This window comes from Amia ocellicauda, chromosome 5 (assembly GCF_036373705.1).
Source record: "Amia ocellicauda isolate fAmiCal2 chromosome 5, fAmiCal2.hap1, whole genome shotgun sequence".
NCBI classification, from domain to species: domain Eukaryota; kingdom Metazoa; phylum Chordata; class Actinopteri; order Amiiformes; family Amiidae; genus Amia; species Amia ocellicauda.
In genome coordinates, this window is record NC_089854.1 from 11,599,161 (window position 1) to 11,620,433 (window position 21,273).

Here is a 21,273-nt window from a genome sequence, read left to right on the forward strand (position 1 = left end):
AGTCTCAGGACAGTGAGTCTTCCTCCAGTAGTAGGAAGGAGATGCTGGTGAAACCTGTTACCATAGTGACCAGCCAGTCCTCTTCCTCCTCCTCGTCCTCCTCTTCCTCGCGGTTTGTCCGTCCCCCTGCTGCCCCCTCCACTGCCACCACCACCGCCATTACCATTGAGGATTATGGGTACGGAACCGGACACCCCGTCGCCACGCCAACCCCAGTACAGGTAATGACATACATTCATACACACATACCCCTCCTCCATCACCATGGAACCAAGCCCCCTATACTATAGTCCCCACAGCGCTGGCTCCAGTCTGGGCTCTATACTATACTATAGTCCACACAGCGCTGGCTCCAGTCTGGGCTCTATACTATACTATAGTCCACACAGCGCTGGCTCCAGTCTGGGCTCTATACTTTACTATAGTCCACACAGCGATGGCTCCAGTCTGGGCTCTATACTTTACTATAGTCCACACAGCGCTGGCTCCAGTCTGGACTCTATACTATACTATAGTCCCCACAGCGCTGGCTCCAGTCTGGGCTCTATACTATACTATAGTCCACACAGCGCTGGCTCCAGTCTGGGCTCTATACTATACTATAGTCCACACAGCGCTGGCTCCAGTCTGGGCTCTATACTTTACTATAGTCCCCACAGCGCTGGCTCCAGTCTGGGCTCTATACTATACTATAATCCCCACAGCGCTGGCTCCAGTCTGGGCTCTATACTATAGTCCACACAGCGCTGGCTCCAGTCTGGACTCTATACAACACTATAGTCCACACAGCGCTGGCTCCAGTCTGGGCTCTATACTATACTATAGTCCACACAGCGCTGGCTCCAGTCTGGGCTCTATACTATACTATAGTCCACACAGCGCTGGCACCAGTCTGGGCTCTATACTATACTATAGTCCACACAGCGCTGGCTCCAGTCTGGGCTCTATACTATACTATACTATAGTCCCCACAGCGCTGGCTCCAGTCTGGGCTCTATACTATACTATAATCCCCACAGCGCTGGCTCCAGTCTGGGCTCTATACTATATTATAGTCCACACAGCGCTGGCTCCAGTCTGGGCTCTGTACTATACTATAGTCCCCACAGCACTGGCTCCAGTCTGGACTCTATACTATACTATAGTCCCCACAGCCCTGGCTCCAGTCTGGGCTCTATACTATACTATAGTCCACACAGCGCTGGCTCCAGTCTGGGCTCTATACTATACTATAGTCCACACAGCGCAGGCTCCAGTCTGGGCTCTATACTATAGTCCACACAGCACTGGCTCCAGTCTGGGCTCTATACTATACTATAGTCCACACAGCGCTGGCTCCAGTCTGGGCTCTATACTATAGTCCACACAGCGCTGGCTCCAGTCTGGGCTCTATACTATACTATAATCCCCACAGCGCTGGCTCCAGTCTGGGCTCTATACTACACTATAGTCCACACAGCGCTGGCACCAGTCTGGGCTCTATACTATACTATAGTCCACACAGCGCTGGCTCCAGTCTGGGCTCTATACTATACTATAGTCCACACAGTGCTGGCTCCAGTCTGGGCTCTATACTATAGTCCACACAGCGCTGGCTCCAGTCTGGGCTCTATACTATACTATAATCCCCACAGCGCTGGCTCCAGTCTGGGCTCTATACTATACTATAGTCCACACAGCGCTGGCTCCAGTCTGGGCTCTATACTATAGTCCACACAGCGCTGGCTCCAGTCTGGGCTCTATACTATACTATAATCCCCACAGCGCTGGCTCCAGTCTGGGCTCTATACTACACTATAGTCCACACAGCGCTGGCACCAGTCTGGGCTCTATACTATACTATAATCCACACAGCGCTGGCTCCAGTCTGGGCTCTATACTATACTATAGTCCACACAGTGCTGGCTCCAGTCTGGGCTCTATACTATAGTCCACACAGCGCTGGCTCCGGTCTGGGCTCTATACTATACTATAGTCCACACAGCGCTGGCACCAGTCTGGGCTCTATACTATACTATATTCCCCCACAGCGCTGGCTCCAGTCTGGGCTCTATACTGTACTATAGTCCCCACAGCGCTGGCTCCAGTCTGGGCTCTATACTATACTATAGTCCCCACAGCGCTGGCTCCAGTCTGGGCTCTATACTATACTATAGTCCCCACAGCGCTGGCTCCAGTCTGGGCTCTATACTATACTATAGTCCACACAGCGCTGGCACCAGACTGGGCTCTATACTATACTATAGTCCACACAGCGCTGGCTCCAGTCTGGGCTCTATACTATAGTCCCCACAGCGCTGGCTCCAGTCTGGGCTCTATACTATACTATAGTCCACACAGCGCTGGCTCCAGTCTGGGCTCTATACTACACTATAGTCCACACAGCGCTGGCTCCAGTCTGGGCTCTATACTATAGTCCACACAGCGTTGGCTCCAGTCTGGGCTCTATACTATAGTCCCCACAGCGCTGGCACCAGTCTGAGCTCTATACTATACTATAGTCCACACAGCGCTGGCTCCAGTCTGGGCTCTATACTATAGTCCACACAGCGCTGGCTCCAATCTGGGCTCTATACTATACTATAGTCCACACAGCGCTGGCTCCAGTCTGGGCTCTATACTATACTATAGTCCACACAGCGCTGGCTCCAGTCTGGGCTCTATACTATACTATAGTCCACACAGCGCTGGCTCCAGTCTGGGCTCTATACTACACTATAGTCCACACAGCGCTGGCACCAGTCTGGGCTCTATACTATACTATAGTCCACACAGCGCTGGCTCCAGTCTGGGCTCTATACTATACTATAGTCCACACAGTGCTGGCTCCAGTCTGGGCTCTATACTATAGTCCACACAGCGCTGGCTCCGGTCTGGGCTCTATACTATACTATAGTCCACACAGCGCTGGCACCAGTCTGGGCTCTATACTATACTATAGTACACACAGCGCTGGCACCAGTCTGGGCTCTAAACTATACTATAGTCCCCACAGCGCTGGCTCCAGTCTGGGCTCTATACTATACTATAGTCCCCACAGCGCTGGCTCCAGTCTGGGCTCTATACTATACTATAGTCCCCACAGCGCTGGCTCCAGTCTGGGCTCTATACTATACTATAGTCCACACAGCGCTGGCACCAGACTGGGCTCTATACTATACAATAGTCCACACAGCGCTGGCTCCAGTCTGGGCTCTATACTATAGTCCACACAGCGCTGGCTCCAGTCTGTGCTCTATACTATACTATAGTCCACACAGCGCTGGCTCCGGTCTGGGCTCTATACTATACTATAGTCCACACAGCGCTGGCACCAGTCTGGGCTCTATACTATACAATAGTCCACACAGCGCTGGCTCCAGTCTGGGCTCTATACTATAGTCCACACAGCGCAGGCTCCAGTCTGGGCTCTATACTATACTATAGTCCACACAGCGCTGGCTCCGGTCTGGGCTCTATACTATACTATAGTCCACACAGCGCTGGCACCAGTCTGGGCTCTATACTATACTATACTATAGTCCCCACAGCGCTGGCTCCAGTCTGGGCTCTATACTATACTATAGTCCACACAGCGCTGGCTCCAGTCTGGACTCTATACTATACTATAGTCCCCACAGCGCTGGCTCCAGTCTGGGCTCAATACTATACTATAATCCCCACAGCGCTGGCTCCAGTCTGGACTCTATACTATACTATAGTCCCCACAGCGCTGGCTCCAGTCTGGGCTCTATACTATAGTCCACACAGCGCTGGCTCCAGTCTGGGCTCTATACTATACTATAATCTCCACAGCGCTGGCTCCAGTCTGGGCTCTATACTATACTATAATCCCCACAGCGCTGGCTCCAGTCTGGGCTCTATACTATACTATACTCCACACAGCGCTGGCACCAGTCTGGGCTCAATACTATAATATAATCCACACAGCGCTGGCTCCAGTCTGGGCTCTATACTATACTATAGTCCCCAAAGCGCTGGCACCAGTCTGGGCTCTAAACTATACTATAGTCCACACAGCGCTGGCTCCAGTCTGGGCTCTATACTATACTATTGTCCCCACAGCACTGGCTCCAGTCTGGGCTCTATACTATACTTTACTGTAGTCCCCACAGCGCTGGCTCCAGTCTGGGCTCTATACTATACTATAGTCCACACAGCACTGGCACTAGTCTGGGCTCTATACTATACTATAGTCCCCACAGAGCTGGCTCCAGTCTGGGCTCTATACTATACTATAGTCCCCACAGCGCTGGCTCCAGTCTGGGTTCTATACTATACTATAGTCCCCACAGCGCTGGCTCCAGTCTGGGCTCTATACTATACTATAGTCCACACAGCGCTGGCTCCAGTCTGGGCTCTATACTATACTATAGTCCACACAGCGCTGGCTGCAGTGTGGACTCTATACTATACTATAGTCCACATAGCGCTGGCTCCAGTCTGGGCTCTATACTTTACTATAGTCCACACAGCGCTGGCTCCAGTCTGGGCTCTATACTATACTATAGTCCTCACAGCGCTGGCTCCAGTCTGGGCTCTATACTATACTTTACTGTAGTCCCCACAGCGCTGGCTCCAGTCTGGGCTCTATACTATACTATAGTCCACACAGCACTGGCACTAGTCTGGGCTCTATACTATACTATAGTCCCCACAGAGCTGGCTCCAGTCTGGGCTCTATACTATACTATAGTCCCCACAGCGCTGGCTCCAGTCTGGGTTCTATACTATACTATAGTCCCCACAGCGCTGGCTCCAGTCTGGGCTCTATACTATACTATAGTCCACACAGCGCTGGCTCCAGTCTGGGCTCTATACTATACTATAGTCCACACAGCGCTGGCTGCAGTGTGGACTCTATACTATACTATAGTCCACATAGCGCTGGCTCCAGTCTGGGCTCTATACTTTACTATAGTCCACACAGCGCTGGCTCCAGTCTGGGCTCTATACTATACTATAGTCCTCACAGCGCTGGCTCCAGTCTGGGCTCTATACTATAGTCCCCACAGCGCTGGCTCCAGTCTGGGCTCTATACTATACTATAGTCCCCACAGTGCTGGCTCCAGTCTGGGCTCTGTACTATACTATAGTCCCCACAGAGCTGGCTCCAGTCTGGGCTCTATACTATAGTCCCCACAGCGCTGGCACCAGTCTGGGCTCTATACTATACTATAGTCCCCACAGCGCTGGCTCCAGTCTGGGCTCTATACTATACTATAGTCCACGCAGCGCTGGCACCTGTCTGGGCTCTATACTATACTATAGTCCACACAGTGCTGGCTCCAGTCTGGGCTCTATACTATACTATAGTCCACACAGCGCTGGCTCCAGTCTGGGCTCTATACTATACTATAGTCCTCACAGCGCTGGCTCCAGTCTGGGCTGTATACTATACTATACTATAGTTCCCACAGCCCTGGCTCCAGTCTGGGCTCTATACTATACTATAGTCCACACAGCGCTGGCACTAGTCTGGGCTCTATACTATACTATAGTCCCCACAGCGCTGGCTCCAGTCTGGGCTCTAAACTATACTATAATCCCCACAGCGCTGGCTCCAGTCTGGGCTCTATACTATACTATAATCCCCACAGCGCTGGCTCCAGTCTGGGCTCTATACTATACTATACTCCACACAGCGCTGGCACCAGTCTGGGCTCTATACTATACTATAGTCCACACAGCGCTGGCTCCAGTCTGGACTCTATACTATACTATAGTCCACACAGCGCTGGCTCCAGCCTGGGCTCTATACTATACTATTTTCCCCACAGCGCTGGCTCCAGTCTGGACTCTATACTATACTATACTCCACACAGCGCTGGCTCCAGTCTGGGCTCTATACTATACTATAGTCCCCACAGCGCTGGCTGCAGTGTGGACTCTATACTATACTATAGTCCACACAGCGCTGGCTCCAGTCTGGGCTCTATACTATACTATAGTCCACACAGCGCTGGCTCCAGTCTGGGCTCTATACTATACTATAGTCCACACAGCGCTGGCTCCAGTCTGGGCTCTATACTATACTATAGTCCACACAGCGCTGGCTCCAGTCTGGGCTCTATACTATACTATAGTCCATGCAGCGCTGGCACCAGTCTGGGCTCTATACTATACTATAATCCCCACAGCGCTGGCTCCAGTCTGGGCTCTATACTATACTATAATCCCCACAGCGCTGGCTCCAGTCTGGGCTCTATACTATACTATAGTCCACACAGTGCTGGCTCCAGTCTGGGCTCTATACTATAGTTCACACAGCGCTGGCTCCAGTCTGGGCTCTATACTATACTATAGTCCACACAGCGCTGGCACCAGTCTGGGCTCTATACTATACTATAGTCCACACAGTGCTGGCTCCAGTCTGGGCTCTATACTATAGTCCCCACAGCGCTGGCACCAGTCTGGGCTCTATATTATACTATTGTCCACACAGCGCTGGCATTAGTCTGGGCTTTATACTATTCTATAGTCCACACAGCGCTGGCTCCAGTCTAGGCTCTATACTATACTATAGTCCACACAGCGCTGGCTCCAGTCTGGGCTCTATACTATACTATAGTCCACACAGCGCTGGCTCCAGTCTGGGCTCTATACTATAGTCCACACAGCGCTGGCTCCAGTCTGGGCTCTATACTATAGTCCATACAGCGCTGGCTCCAGTCTGGGCTCTATTCTATAGTCCCCACAGCGCTGGCTCCAGTCTGGGCTCTATACTATACTATAATCCCCACAGCGCTGGCTCCAGTCTGGGCTCTATTCTATACTATAGTCCACACAGCGCTGGCACCAGTCTGGGCTCTATACTATACTACAGTCCTCACAGTGCTGGCTCCAGTCTGGGCTCTATACAATAGTCCACACAGCGGTGGCTCCAGTCTGGGCTCTATACTATACTATAGTCCACACAGTGCTGGCTCCTGTCTGGGCTCTATACTATAGTCCACACAGTGCTGGCTCCAGTCTGGGCTCTATACTATACTATTGTCCACACAGCGCTGGCACCAGTCTGGGCTCTATACTATACTATAGTCCACACAGTGCTGGCTCCAGTCTGGGCTCTATATTATAGTCCACACAGCGCTGGCACCAGTCTGGGCTCTATACTATACTATAGTCCCCACAGCGCTGGCTCCAGTCTGGGCTCTATACTATACTATAGTCCACACAGCGCTGGCTCCAAGTCTGGACTCTATACTATACTATAGTCCACACAGCGCTGGCACCAGTCTGGGCTCTATACTATACTATTGTCCCCACAGCGCTGGCTCCAGTCTGGACTCTATACTATACTATAGTCCACACTGCGCTGGCTCCAGTCTGGGCTCTATACTATACTATAGTCCCCACAGCGCTGGCTCCAGTCTGGGCTCTATACTATAATCCACACAGCGCTGGCTACAGTCTGGGCTCTATACTATACTATAGTCCACACAGCGCTGGCACCAGTCTGGGCTCTATACTATACTATAGTCCCCACAGCGCTGGCTTCAGTCTGGGCTCTATTCTATACTACAGTCCACTCTGCGGTGGCTCCAGTCTGGACTCTATACTATACTATAGTCCCCACAGCGCTGGCTCCAGTCTGGGCTCTATACTATACTATAATCCCCACTGCGCTGGCTCCAGTCTGGGCTCTATACTATACTATAATCCCCACAGCGCTGGCTCCAGTCTGGGCTCTATACTATACTATACTCCACACAGCGCTGGCACCAGTCTGGGCTCTATACTATACTATAGTCCACACAGCGCTGGCTCCAGTCTGGACTCTATACTATACTATAGTCCACACAGCGCTGGCTCCAGTCTGGGCTCTATACTATACTATTTTCCCCACAGCGCTGGCTCCAGTCTGGACTCTATACTATACTATAGTCCACACAGCGCTGGCTCCAGTCTGGGCTCTATACTATACTATAGTCCACACAGCGCTGGCTGCAGTCTGGGCTCTATACTATACTATAGTCCAAACAGCGCTGGCTCCAGTCTGGGCTCTATACTATACTATAGTCCACACAGCGCTGGCTCCAGTCTGGGCTCTATACTATACTATAGTCCACACAGCGCTGGCTCCAGTCTGGGCTCTATACTATACTATAGTCCATACAGCGCTGGCACCAGTCTGAGCTCTATACTATACTATCATCCCCACAGCGCTGGCTCCAGTCTGGGCTCTATACTATAGTTCACACAGCGCTGGCTCCAGTCTGGGCTCTATACTATACTATAGTCCACACAGCGCTGGCACCAGTCTGGGCTCTATACTATACTATAGTCCACACAGTGCTGGCTCCAGTCTGGGCTCTATACTATACTATAGTCCACACAGCGCTGGCTCCAGTCTGGGCTCTATACTATACTATAGTCCTCACAGCGCTGGCTCCAGTCTGGGCTGTATACTATACTATACTATAGTCCCCACAGCCCTGGCTCCAGTCTGGGCTCTATACTATACTATAGTCCACACAGCGCTGGCACTAGTCTGGGCTCTATACTATACTATAGTCCACACAGCGCTGGCTCCAGTCTGGACTCTATACTATACTATAGTCCTCACAGCGCTGGCTCCAGTCTGGGCTCTATACTATACTATAGTCCACACAGCACTGGCTCCAGTCTGGGCTCTATACTATAGTCCACACAGCGCTGGCTCCAGTCTGGGCTCTATACTATAGTCCCCACAGCGCTGGCTCCAGTCTGGGCTCTATACTATACTATAATCCCCACAGCGCTAGCTCCAGTCTGGGCTCTATACTATACTATAGTCCACACAGCGCTGGCACCAGTCTGGGCTCTATACTATACTATAGTCCCCACAGCGCTGGCTCCAGTCTGGGCTCTATACTATACTATTGTCCACACAGCGCTGGCACCTGTCTGGGCTCTATACTATACTATAGTCCACACAGCGCTGGCTCCAGTCTAGGCTCTATACTATACTATAGTCCACACAGTGCTGGCTCCAGTCTGGGCTCTATACTATAGTCCACACAGCGCTGGCTCCAGTCTGGGCTCTATACTATACTATAGTCCCCACAGCGCTGGCACCAGTCTGGGCTCTATACTGTACTATAGTCCACACAGTGCTGGCTCCAGTCTGGGCTCTATACTATAGTCCACACAGCGCTGGCACCAGTCTAGGCTCTATACTATACTATTGTCCACACAGCGCTGGCACTTGTCTGGGCTCTATACTATACTATATTCCCCACAGCGCTGGCTCCAGTCAGGGCTCTATGCTATACTATAGTCCCCACAGCGCTTGCTCCAGTCTGGGCTCTATACTATACTATAGTCCACACAGTGCTGGCTCCAGTCTGGGCTCTATACTATAGTCCACACAGCGCTGGCTCCAGTCTGCGCTCTATACTATACTATAGTCCCCACAGCGCTGGCACCAGTCTGGGCTCTATACTATAATCCCCACAGCGCTGGCTCCAGTCTGGGCTCTATACGATACTATAGTCCTGACAGCGCTGTCTCCAGTCTGGGCTCTATACTTTACTATAGTCTACACAGCGCTGGCACCAGTCTGGGCTCTATACTATACTATAGTACACACAGCGCTGGCTCCAGTCTGGGCTCTATACTATAGTCCATACAGCGCTGGCTCCAGTCTGGGCTCTATACTATACTATAGTCCACACAGCGCTGGCTCCAGTCTGGGCTCTATACTATAGTCCACACAGCGCTGGCTCCAGTCTGGGCTCTATACTATAGTCCCCACAGCACTGGCTCCAGTCTGGGCTTTATACTATACTATAGTCCCCACAGCGCTGGCTCCAGTCTGGGCTCTATACTATACTATAGTCCACACAGTGCTGGCTCTAGTCTGGGCTCTATACTATAGTCCACACAGCGCTGGCTCCAGTCTAGGCTCCATACTATACTATAGTCCCCACAGCGCTGGCTCCAGTCTGGGCTCTATACTATACTATAGTCCACACAGTGCTATCTCTAGTCTGGGCTCTATACTATAGTCCACACAGCGCTGGCTCCAGTCTAGGCTCCATACTATACTATAGTCCACACAGTGCTGGTTCCATTCTGGGCTCTATACTATACTGTAGTCCCCACAGCGCTGGCTCCAGTCTGGGCTCTATACTATACTATAGTCCCCAGAGCGCTGGCTCCAGTCTGGGCTCTATACTTTACTATAGTCCACACAGCGCTGGCACCAGTCTGGGCTCTATACTATACTATAGTCCATACAGCGCTGGCTCCAGTCTGGGCTCTTTACTATAGTCCACACAGCGCTGGCTCCAGTCTGGGCTCTATACTATACTATAGTCCATACAGCGCTGGCTCCAGTCTGGGCTCTTTACTATAGTCCACACAGCGCTGGCTCCAGTCTGGGCTCTATACTATACTATAGTCCACACAGCGCTGGCTCCAGTCTGGGCTCTATACTATACTATAGTCCCCACAGCGCTGGCTCCAGTCTGGGCTCTATACTATACTATAGTCCACACAGCGCTGGCACCAGTCTGGGCTTTATACTATACTATAGTCCTCACAGCGCTGGCTCCAGTCTAGGCTCTATGCTATACTATACTCCACACAGCGCTGGCTCCAGTCTGGGCTCTATACTTTACTATAGTCTACACAGCGCTGGCACCAGTCTGGGCTCTATACTATACTATAGTACACACAGCGCTGGCTCCAGTCTGGGCTCTATACTATAGTCCATACAGCGCTGGCTCCAGTCTGGGCTCTATACTATACTATAGTCCTCACAGTGCTGGCTCCAGTCTGGGCTCTATACTATACTATAGTCCACACAGCGCTGGCTCCAGTCTGGGCTCTATACTATAGTCCACACAGCGCTGGCTCCAGTCTGGGCTCTATACTATAGTCCCCACAGCACTGGCTCCAGTCTGGGCTTTATACTATACTATAGTCCCCACAGCGCTGGCTCCAGTCTGGGCTCTATACTATACTATAGTCCACACAGTGCTGGCTCTAGTCTGGGCTCTATACTATAGTCCACACAGCGCTGGCTCCAGTCTAGGCTCCATACTATACTATAGTCCCCACAGCGCTGGCTCCAGTCTGGGCTCTATACTATACTATAGTCCACACAGTGCTATCTCTAGTCTGGGCTCTATACTATAGTCCACACAGCGCTGGCTCCAGTCTAGGCTCCATACTATACTATAGTCCACACAGTGCTGGTTCCATTCTGGGCTCTATACTATACTGTAGTCCCCACAGCGCTGGCTCCAGTCTGGGCTCTATACTATACTATAGTCCCCAGAGCGCTGGCTCCAGTCTGGGCTCTATACTTTACTATAGTCCACACAGCGCTGGCACCAGTCTGGGCTCTATACTATACTATAGTCCATACAGCGCTGGCTCCAGTCTGGGCTCTTTACTATAGTCCACACAGCGCTGGCTCCAGTCTGGGCTCTATACTTTACTATAGTCCACACAGCGCTGGCACCAGTCTGGGCTCTATACTATACTATAGTCCATACAGCGCTGGCTCCAGTCTGGGCTCTTTACTATAGTCCACACAGCGCTGGCTCCAGTCTGGGCTCTATACTATACTATAGTCCACACAGCGCTGGCTCCAGTCTGGGCTCTATACTATAGTCCACACAGCGCTGGCTTCAGTCTGGGCTCTATACTATACTATAGTCCCCACAGCGCTGGCTCCAGTCTGGGCTCTATACTATACTATAGTCCACACAGCGCTGGCACCAGTCTGGGCTCTATACTATACTATAGTCCACACAACGCTGGCTCCAGTCTGGGCTTTATACAATACTATAGTCCCCACAGCGCTGGCTCCAGTCTGGGCTCTATACTATACTATAGTCCACACAGCGCTGGCTCCAAGTCTTGACTCTATACTATACTGTAGTCCACACAGCGCTGGCACCAGTCTGGGCTCTATACTATACTATTGTCCCCACAGCGCTGGCTCCAGTCTGGACTCTATACTATACTATAGTCCACACAGCGCTGGCTCCAGTCTGGGCTCTATACTATAGTCCACACAGCGCTGGCTCCAGTCTGGGCTCTATACTATACTATAGTCCACACAGCGCTGGCACCAGTCTGGGCTCTATACTATACTATTGTCCCCACAGCGCTGGCTCCAGTCTGGGCTCTATACTATACTATAGTCCACATAGCGCTGGCTCCAGTCTGGGCTCTATATTATACTATAGTCCCCACAGCGCTGGCTCCTGTCTGGGCTCTATACTATAGTCCACACAGCGCTGGCTCCAGTCTGGGCTCTATACTATACTATAGTCCACACAGCGCTGGCACCAGTCTGGGCTCTATACTATACTATAGTCCACACAGCGCTGGCTCCAGTCTGGGCTTTATACTATACTATAGTCCCCACAGCGCTGGCTCCAGTCTGGGTTCTATACTATACTATAGTCCCCACAGCGCTGGCTCCAGTCTGGGCTCTATACTATACTATAGTCCCCACAGCGCTGGCTCCAGTCTGGGCTCTATACTACACTATACTATAGTCCCCACAGCGCTGGCTCCAGTCTGGGCTCTATACTATACTATAGTCCACACAGCGCTGGCATTAGTCTGGGCTCTATACTATTCTATAGTCCACACAGCGCTGGCTCCAGTCTAGGCTCTATACTATACTATAGTCCACACAGCGCTGGCTCCAGTCTGGGCTCTATACTATACTATAGTCCACACAGCGCTGGCTCCAGTCTGGGCTCTATTCTATAGTCCACACAGCGCTGGCTCCAGTCTGGGCTTTATGCTATAGTCCATACAGCACTGGCTCCAGTCTGGGCTCTATTCTATAGTCCCCACAGCGCTGGCTCCAGTCTGGGCTCTATACTATACTATAATCCCCACAGCGCTGGCTGCAGTCTGGGCTCTATTCTATACTATAGTCCACACAGTGCTGGCTCCTATCTGGGCTCTATACTATAGTCCACACAGCGCTGGCTCCAGTCTGGGCTCTATACTATACTATTGTCCACACAGCGCTGGCACCAGTCTGGGCTCTATACTATACTATAGTCCACACAGTGCTGGCTCCAGTCTGGGCTCTATACTATAGTCCACACAGCGCTGGCACCAGTCTGGGCTCTATACTATACTATAGTCCACACAGCGCAGGCACCAGTCTGGGCTCTATACTATACTATAGTCCCCACAGCGCTGGCTCCAGTCTGGGCTTTATACTATACTATAGTCCCCACAGCGCTGGCTCCAGTCTGGGCTCTATACTATACTATAGTCCACACAGCGCTGGCTACAAGTCTGGACTCTATACTTTACTATAGTCCACACAGCGCTGGCACCAGTCTGGGCTCTGTACTATACTATAGTCCCCATAGCGCTGGCTCCAGTCTGGGCTCTATACTATACTATACTATAGTCCCCACAGCGCTGGCTCCAGTCTGGGCTCTATACTATACTATAGTCCACACAGCGCTGGCATTAGTCTGGGCTCTATACTATTCTATAGTCCACACAGCGCTGGCTCCAGTCTAGGCTCTATACTATACTATAGTCCACACAGCGCTGGCTCCAGTCTGGGCTCTATACTATACTATAGTCCACACAGCGCTGGCTCCAGTCTGGGCTCTATTCTATAGTCCACACAGCGCTGGCTCCAGTCTGGGCTCTATACTATAGTCCATACAGCACTGGCTCCAGTCTGGGCTCTATTCTATAGTCCCCACAGCGCTGGCTCCAGTCTGGGCTCTATACTATACTATAATCCCCACAGCGCTGGCTCCAGTCTGGGCTCTATTCTATACTATAGTCCACACAGTGCTGGCTCCTGTCTGGGCTCTATACTATAGTCCACACAGCGCTGGCTCCAGTCTGGGCTCTATACTATACTATTGTCCACACAGCGCTGGCACCAGTCTGGGCTCTATACTATACTATAGTCCACACAGTGCTGGCTCCAGTCTGGGCTCTATACTATAGTCCACACAGCGCTGGCACCAGTCTGGGCTCTATACTATACTATTGTCCCCACAGCGCTGGCTCCAGTCTGGACTCTATACTATAGTCCACACAGCGCTGGCTCCAGTCTGGGCTCTAAACTATACTATAGTCCACACAGCGCTGGCACCAGTGTGGGCTCTATACTATACTATAGTACCCACAGCGCTGGCATTAGTCTGGGCTTCATACTATACTATAGTCCCCACAGCGCTGGCTCCAGTCTGGGCTCTATACTATACTATAGTCCACACAGCGCTGGCTCCAAGTCTGGACTCTATACTATACTATAGTCCACACAGCGCTGGCTCCTGTCTTGGCTCTATACTATACTATAGTCCACACAGCGCTGGCATTAGTCTGGGCTCTATACTATTCTATAGTCCACACAGCGCTGGCTCCAGTCTGGGCTCTATACTATACTATAGTCCACACAGCGCTGGCTCCAGTCTGGGCTCTATACTATACTATAATCCCCACAGCGCTGGCACCAGTCTGGGCTCTATACTATACTATAGTCCCCATAGCGCTGGCTCCAGTCTGGGCTCTATACTATACAATACTATAGTCCCCACAGCGCTGGCTCCAGTCTGGGCTCTATACTATACTATAGTCCACACAGCGCTGGCATTAGTCTGGGCTCTATACTACTCTATAGTCCACACAGCGCTGGCTCCAGTCTAGGCTCTATACTATACTATAGTCCACACAGCGCTGGCTCCAGTCTGGGCTCTATTCTATACTATAGTCCACACAGCGCTGGCTCCAGTCTGGGCTCTATTCTATAGTCCACACAGCGCTGGCTCCAGTCTGGGCTCTATACTATAGTCCATACAGCACTGGCTCCAGTCTGGGCTCTATTCTATAGTCCCCACAGCGCTGGCTCCAGTCTGGGCTCTATACTATACTATAATCCCCACAGCGCTGGCTCCAGTCTGGGCTCTATTCTATACTATAGTCCACACAGTGCTGGCTCCTGTCTGGGCTCTATACTATAGTCCACACAGCGCTGGCTCCAGTCTGGGCTCTATACTATACTATTGTCCACACAGCGCTGGCACCAGTCTGGGCTCTATACTATACTATAGTCCACACAGTGCTGGCTCCAGTCTGGGCTCTATACTATAGTCCACACAGCGCTGGCACCAGTCTGGGCTCTATACTATACTATAGTCCCCACAGCGCTGGCTCCAGTCTGGGCTCTATACTGTACTATAGTCCACACAGCGCTGGCTCCAAGTCTGGACTCTATACTATACTATAGTCCACACAGCGCTGGCACCAGTCTGGGCTCTATACTATACTATTGTCCCCACAGCGCTGGCTCCAGTCTGGACTCTATACTATACTATAGTCCACACTGCGCTGGCTCCAGTCTGGGCTCTATACTATAGTCCACACAGCGCTGGCTCCAGTCTGGGCTCTATACTATACTATAGTCCACACAGCGCTGGCACCAGTCTGGGCTCTATACTATACTATAGTCCCCACAGCGCTGGCATTTGTCTGGGCTTCATACTATACTATAGTCCCCACAGCGCTGGCTCCAGTCTGGGCTCTATACTATACTATAGTCCACACAGCGCTGGCTCCAAGTCTGGACTCTATACTATACTATAGTCCACACAGCGCTGGCATTAGTGTGGGCTCTATACTATTCTATAGTCCACACAGCGCTGGCTCCAGTCTGGGCTCTATACTATACTATAGTCCCCACAGCGCTGGCTCCAGTCTGGGCTCTATACTATACTATACTATAGTCCCCACAGCGCTGGCTCCAGTCTTGGCTCTATACTATACTATAGTCCACACAGCGCTGGCTCCTGTCTGGGCTCTATACTATACTATAGTCCACACAGCGCTGACTCCAGTCTGGGCTCTATACTATAGTCCACACAGCGCTGGCTCCAGTCTGGGCTCTATACTATAGTCCATACAGCGCTGGCTCCAGTCTGGGCTCTATTCTATAGTCCCCACAGCGCTGGCTCCAGTCTGGGCTCTATACTATACAATAATCCCCACAGCGCTGGCTCCAGTCTGGGCTCTATTCTATACTATAGTCCACACAGCGCTGGCACCAGTCTGGGCTCTATACTATACTATAGTCCTCACAGTGCTGGCTACAGTCTGGGCTCTATACTATAGTCCACACAGCGCTGGCTCCAGTCTGGGCTCTATACTATACTATAGTCCACACAGTGCTGGCTCCTGTCTGGGCTCTATACTATAGTCCACACAGCGCTGGCTCCAGTCTGGGCTCTATACTATACTATTGTCCACACAGCGCTGGCACCAGTCTGGGCTCTATACTATACTACAGTCCCCACAGCGCTGGCTCCAGTCTGGGCTCTATACTATACTATAGTCCACACAGCGCTGGCTCCAAGTCTGGACTCTATACTATACTGTAGTCCACACAGCGCTGGCACCAGATTGGGCTCTATACTATACTATTGTCCCCACAGCGCTGGCTCCAGTCTGGACTCTATACTATACTATAGTCCACACAGCGCTGGCTCCAGTCTGGGCTCTATACTATAGTCCACACAGCGCTGGCTCCAGTCTGGGCTCTATACTATACTATAGTCCACACAGCGCTGGCACCAGTCTGGGCTCTATACTATACTCTTGTCCCCACAGCGCTGGCTCCAGTCTGGGCTCTATACTATACTATAGTCCACACAGCGCTGGCTCCAGTCTGGGCTCTATACTATACTATTGTCCACACAGCGCTGGCACCAGTCTGGGCTCTATACAATACTATAGTCCCCACAGCGCTGGCTCCAGTCTGGGCTCTATACTATACTATAGTCCACACAGCGCTGGCTCCAAGTCTGGACTCTATACTATACTGTAGTCCACACAGCGCTGGCACCAGATTGGGCTCTATACTATACTATTGTCCCCACAGCGCTGGCTCCAGTCTGGACTCTATACTATACTATAGTCCACACAGCGCTGGCTCCAGTCTGGGCTCTATACTATACTATAGTCCACACAGCGCTGGCACCAGTCTGGGCTCTATACTATACTATTGTCCCCACAGCGCTGGCTCCAGTCTGGGCTCTATACTATACTATAGTCCACATAGCGCTGGCTCCAGTCTGGGCTCTATATTATACTATAGTCCCCACAGCGCTGGCTCCTGTCTGGGCTCTATACTATAGTCCACACAGCGCTGGCTCCAGTCTGGGCTCTATACTATACTATAGTCCACACAGCGCTGGCACCAGTCTGGGCTCTATACTATACTATAGTCCACACATTGCTGGCTCCAGTCTGGGCTCTATACTATAGTCCACACAGCGCTGGCACCAGTCTGGGCTCTATACTATACTATAGTCCACACAGCGCTGGCACTAGTCTGGGCTCTATACTATACTATAGTCCCCACAGCGCTGGCTCCAGTCTGGGCTTTATACTATACTATAGTCCCCACAGCGCTGGCTCCAGTCTGGGCTCTATACTATACTATAGTCCACACAGCGCTGGCTACAAGTCTGGACTCTATACTTTACTATAGTCCACACAGCGCTGGCACCAGTCTGGGCTCTATACTATACTATAGTCCCCATAGCGCTGGCTCCAGTCTGGGCTCTATACTACACTATACTATAGTCCCCACAGCGCTGGCTCCAGTCTAGGCTCTATTCTATACTATAGTCCACACAGCGCTGGCTCCAGTCTGGGCTCTATACTATACTATAGTCCACACAGCGCTGGCTCCAGTCTGGGCTCTATTCTATAGTCCACACAGCGCTGGCTCCAGTCTGGGCTCTATACTATAGTCCATACAGCACTGGCTCCAGTCTGGGCTCTATTCTATAGTCCCCACAGCGCTGGCTCCAGTCTGGGCTCTATTCTATACTATAGTCCACACAGTGCTGGCTCCTGTCTGGGCTCTATACTATAGTCCACACAGCGCTGGCTCCAGTCTGGGCTCTATACTATACTATTGTCCACACAGCGCTGGCACCAGTCTGGGCTCTATACTATACTATAGTCCACACAGTGCTGGCTCCAGTCTGGGCTCTATACTATAGTCCACACAGCGCTGGCACCAGTCTGGGCTCTATACTATACTATAGTCCACACATTGCTGGCTCCAGTCTGGGCTCTATACTATAGTCCACACAGAGCTGGCACCAGTCTGGGCTCTATGCTATACTATAGTCCACACAGCGCTGGCACCAGTCTGGGCTCTATACTATACTATAGTCCCCACAGCGCTGGCTCCAGTCTGGGCTTTATACTATACTATAGTCCCCACAGCGCTGGCTCCAGTCTGGGCTCTATACTATACTATAGTCCACACAGCGCTGGCTACAAGTCTGGACTCTATACTTTACTATAGTCCACACAGCGCTGGCACCAGTCTGGGCTCTATACTATACTATAGTCCCCATAGCGCTGGCTCCAGTCTGGGCTCTATACTATACTATACTATAGTCCCCACAGCGCTGGCTCCTGTCTGGGCTCTATACTATACTGTAGTCCACACAGCGCTGGCATTAGTCTGGGCTCTATACTATTCTATAGTCCACACAGCGCTGGATCCAGTCTAGGCTCTATACTATACTATAGTCCACACAGCGCTGGCTCCAGTCTGGGCTCTATACTATACTATAGTCCACACAGCGCTGGCTCCAGTCTGGGCTCTATTCTATAGTCCACACAGCGCTGGCTCCAGTCTGGGCTCTATACTATAGTCCATACAGCACTGGCTCCAGTCTGGGCTCTATTCTATAGTCCCCACAGCGCTGGCTCCAGTCTGGTCTCTATACTATACTATAATCCCCACAGCGCTGGCTCCAGTCTGGGCTCTATTCTATACTATAGTCCACACAGTGCTGGCTCCTGTCTGGGCTCTATACTATAGTCCACACAGCGCTGGCTCCAAGTCTGGACTCTATACTATACTATAGTCCACACAGCGCTGGCACCAGTCTGGGCTCTATACTATACTATTGTCCCCACAGCGCTGGCTCCAGTCTGGACTCTATACTATACTATAGTCCACACTGCGCTGGCTCCAGTCTGGGCTCTATACTATAGTCCAAACAGCGCTGGCTCCAGTCTGGGCTCTATACTATACTATAGTCCACACAGCGCTGGCACCAGTCTGGGCTCTATACTATACTATAGTCCCCACAGCGCTGGCATTAGTCTGGGCTTCATACTATACTATAGTCCCCACAGCGCTGGCTCCAGTCTGGGCTCTATACTATACTATAGTCCACACAGCGCTGGCTCCAAGTCTGGACTCTATACTATACTATAGTCCACACAGCGCTGGCTCCAGTCTGGGCTCTATACTATACTATAGTCCACACAGCGCTGGCATTAGTCTGGGCTCTATACTATTCTATAGTCCACACAGCGCTGGCTCCAGTCTAGGCTCTATACTATACTATAGTCCACACAGCGCTGGCTCCAGTCTGGGCTCTATACTATACTATAGTCCACACAGCGCTGGCTCCAGTCTGGGCTCTATTCTATAGTCCACACAGCGCTGGCTCCAGTCTGGGCTCTATACTATAGTCCATACAGCACTGGCTCCAGTCTGGGCTCTATTCTATAGTCCCCACAGCGCTGGCTCCAGTCTGGGCTCTATTCTATACTATAGTCCACACAGTGCTGGCTCCTGTCTGGGCTCTATACTATAGTCCACACAGCGCTGGCTCCAGTCTGGGCTCTATTCTATACTATAGTCCACACAGCGCTGGCACCAGTCTGGGCTCTATACTATACTATAGTCCACACAGTGCTGGCTCCAGTCTGGGCTCTATACTATAGTCCACACAGCGCTGGCACCAGTCTGGGCTCTATACTATACTATAGTCCCCACAGCGCTGGCTCCAGTCTGGGCTCTATACTGTACTATAGTCCACACAGCGCTGTCTCCAAGTCTGGACTCTATACTATACTATAGTCCACACAGCGCTGGCACCAGTCTGGGCTCTATACTATACTATTGTCCCCACAGCGCTGGCTCCAGTCTGGACTCTATACTATACTATAGTCCACACTGCGCTGGCTCCAGTCTGGGCTCTATACTATAGTCCACACAGCGCTGGCTCCAGTCTGGGCTCTATACTATACTATAGTCCACACAGCGCTGGCACCAGTCTGGGCTCTATACTATACTATAGTCCCCACAGCGCTGGCATTAGTCTGGGCTTCATACTATACTATAGTCCCCACAGCGCTGGCTCCAGTCTGGGCTCTATACTATACTATAGTCCACACAGCGCTGGCTCCAAGTCTGGACTCTATACTATACTATAGTCCACACAGCGCTGGCTCCAGTCTGGGCTCTATACTATACTATAGTCCCCACAGCGCTGGCTCCAGTCTGGACTCTATACTATACTATAGTCCACACAGCGCTGGCTCCAGTCTGGGCTCTATGCTATACTATAGTCCACACAGCGCTGGCTCCAGTCTGGAGTCTATACTGTACTATAGTCCTCACAGCGCTGGCTCCAGTCTAGGCTCTATACTATACTATAGTCCCCACAGCGCTGGCTCCAGTCTGGGCTCTATACTATACTATAGTCCACACAGCGCTGGCTGCAGTCTGGACTCTATACTATACTATAGTCCACACAGCGCTGGCTCCAGTCTGGGCTCTATACTATAGTACACACAGCGCTGGCTCCAGTCTGGACTCTATACTATACTATAGTCCACACAGCGCTGGCACCAGTCTGGGCTCTATACTATAGTCCACACAGCGCTGGCTCCAGTCTGGGCTCTATACTATACTATAGTCCCCACAGCGCTGGCTCCAGTCTGGGCTCTATACTATACTATACTATAGTCCCCACAGCGCTGGCTCCAGTCAGGGCTCTATACTATACTATAGTCCACACAGCGCTGGCACCAGTCTGGGCTCTATACTATACTATAGTCCACACAGCGCTGGCACCAGTCTGGGCTCTATACTATACTATACTCCCCACAGCACTGGCTCCAGTCTGGGCTCTATACTATACTATACTATAGTCCCCACAGCACTGGCTCCAGTCTGGGCTCTATACTATACTATAGTCCACACAGCGCTGGCTGCAGTCTGGACTCTATACTGTACTATAGTCCACACAGCGCTGGCTCCAGTCTGGGCTCTATACTATACTATAGTCCACACAGCGCTGGCTCCAGTCTGGGCTCTATACTATAGTCCACACAGCGCTGGCTCCAGTCTGGGCTCTATAGTATACTATAGTCCACACAGCGCTGGCACCAGTCTGGGCTCTATACTATACTATAGTCCACACAGCGCTGGCTCCAGTCTGGGCTCTATACTAT

The 21,273-nt window shown here is 51.4% G+C and overlaps 1 protein-coding gene across 1 annotated transcript in view; it reads left to right on the forward strand.

Annotated features, from left to right (window-relative positions):
* Positions 1-21,273, forward strand: part of spred3 (sprouty related EVH1 domain containing 3) — a 28,404-nt gene that overhangs the window by 2,194 nt on the left and 4,937 nt on the right. Inside the window, exon 5 of the mRNA XM_066705696.1 lies at positions 3-221. Within this exon, the coding sequence (XP_066561793.1) occupies positions 3-221 (219 nt within the window). The remainder of the gene's footprint in view (positions 1-2; positions 222-21,273) is intronic.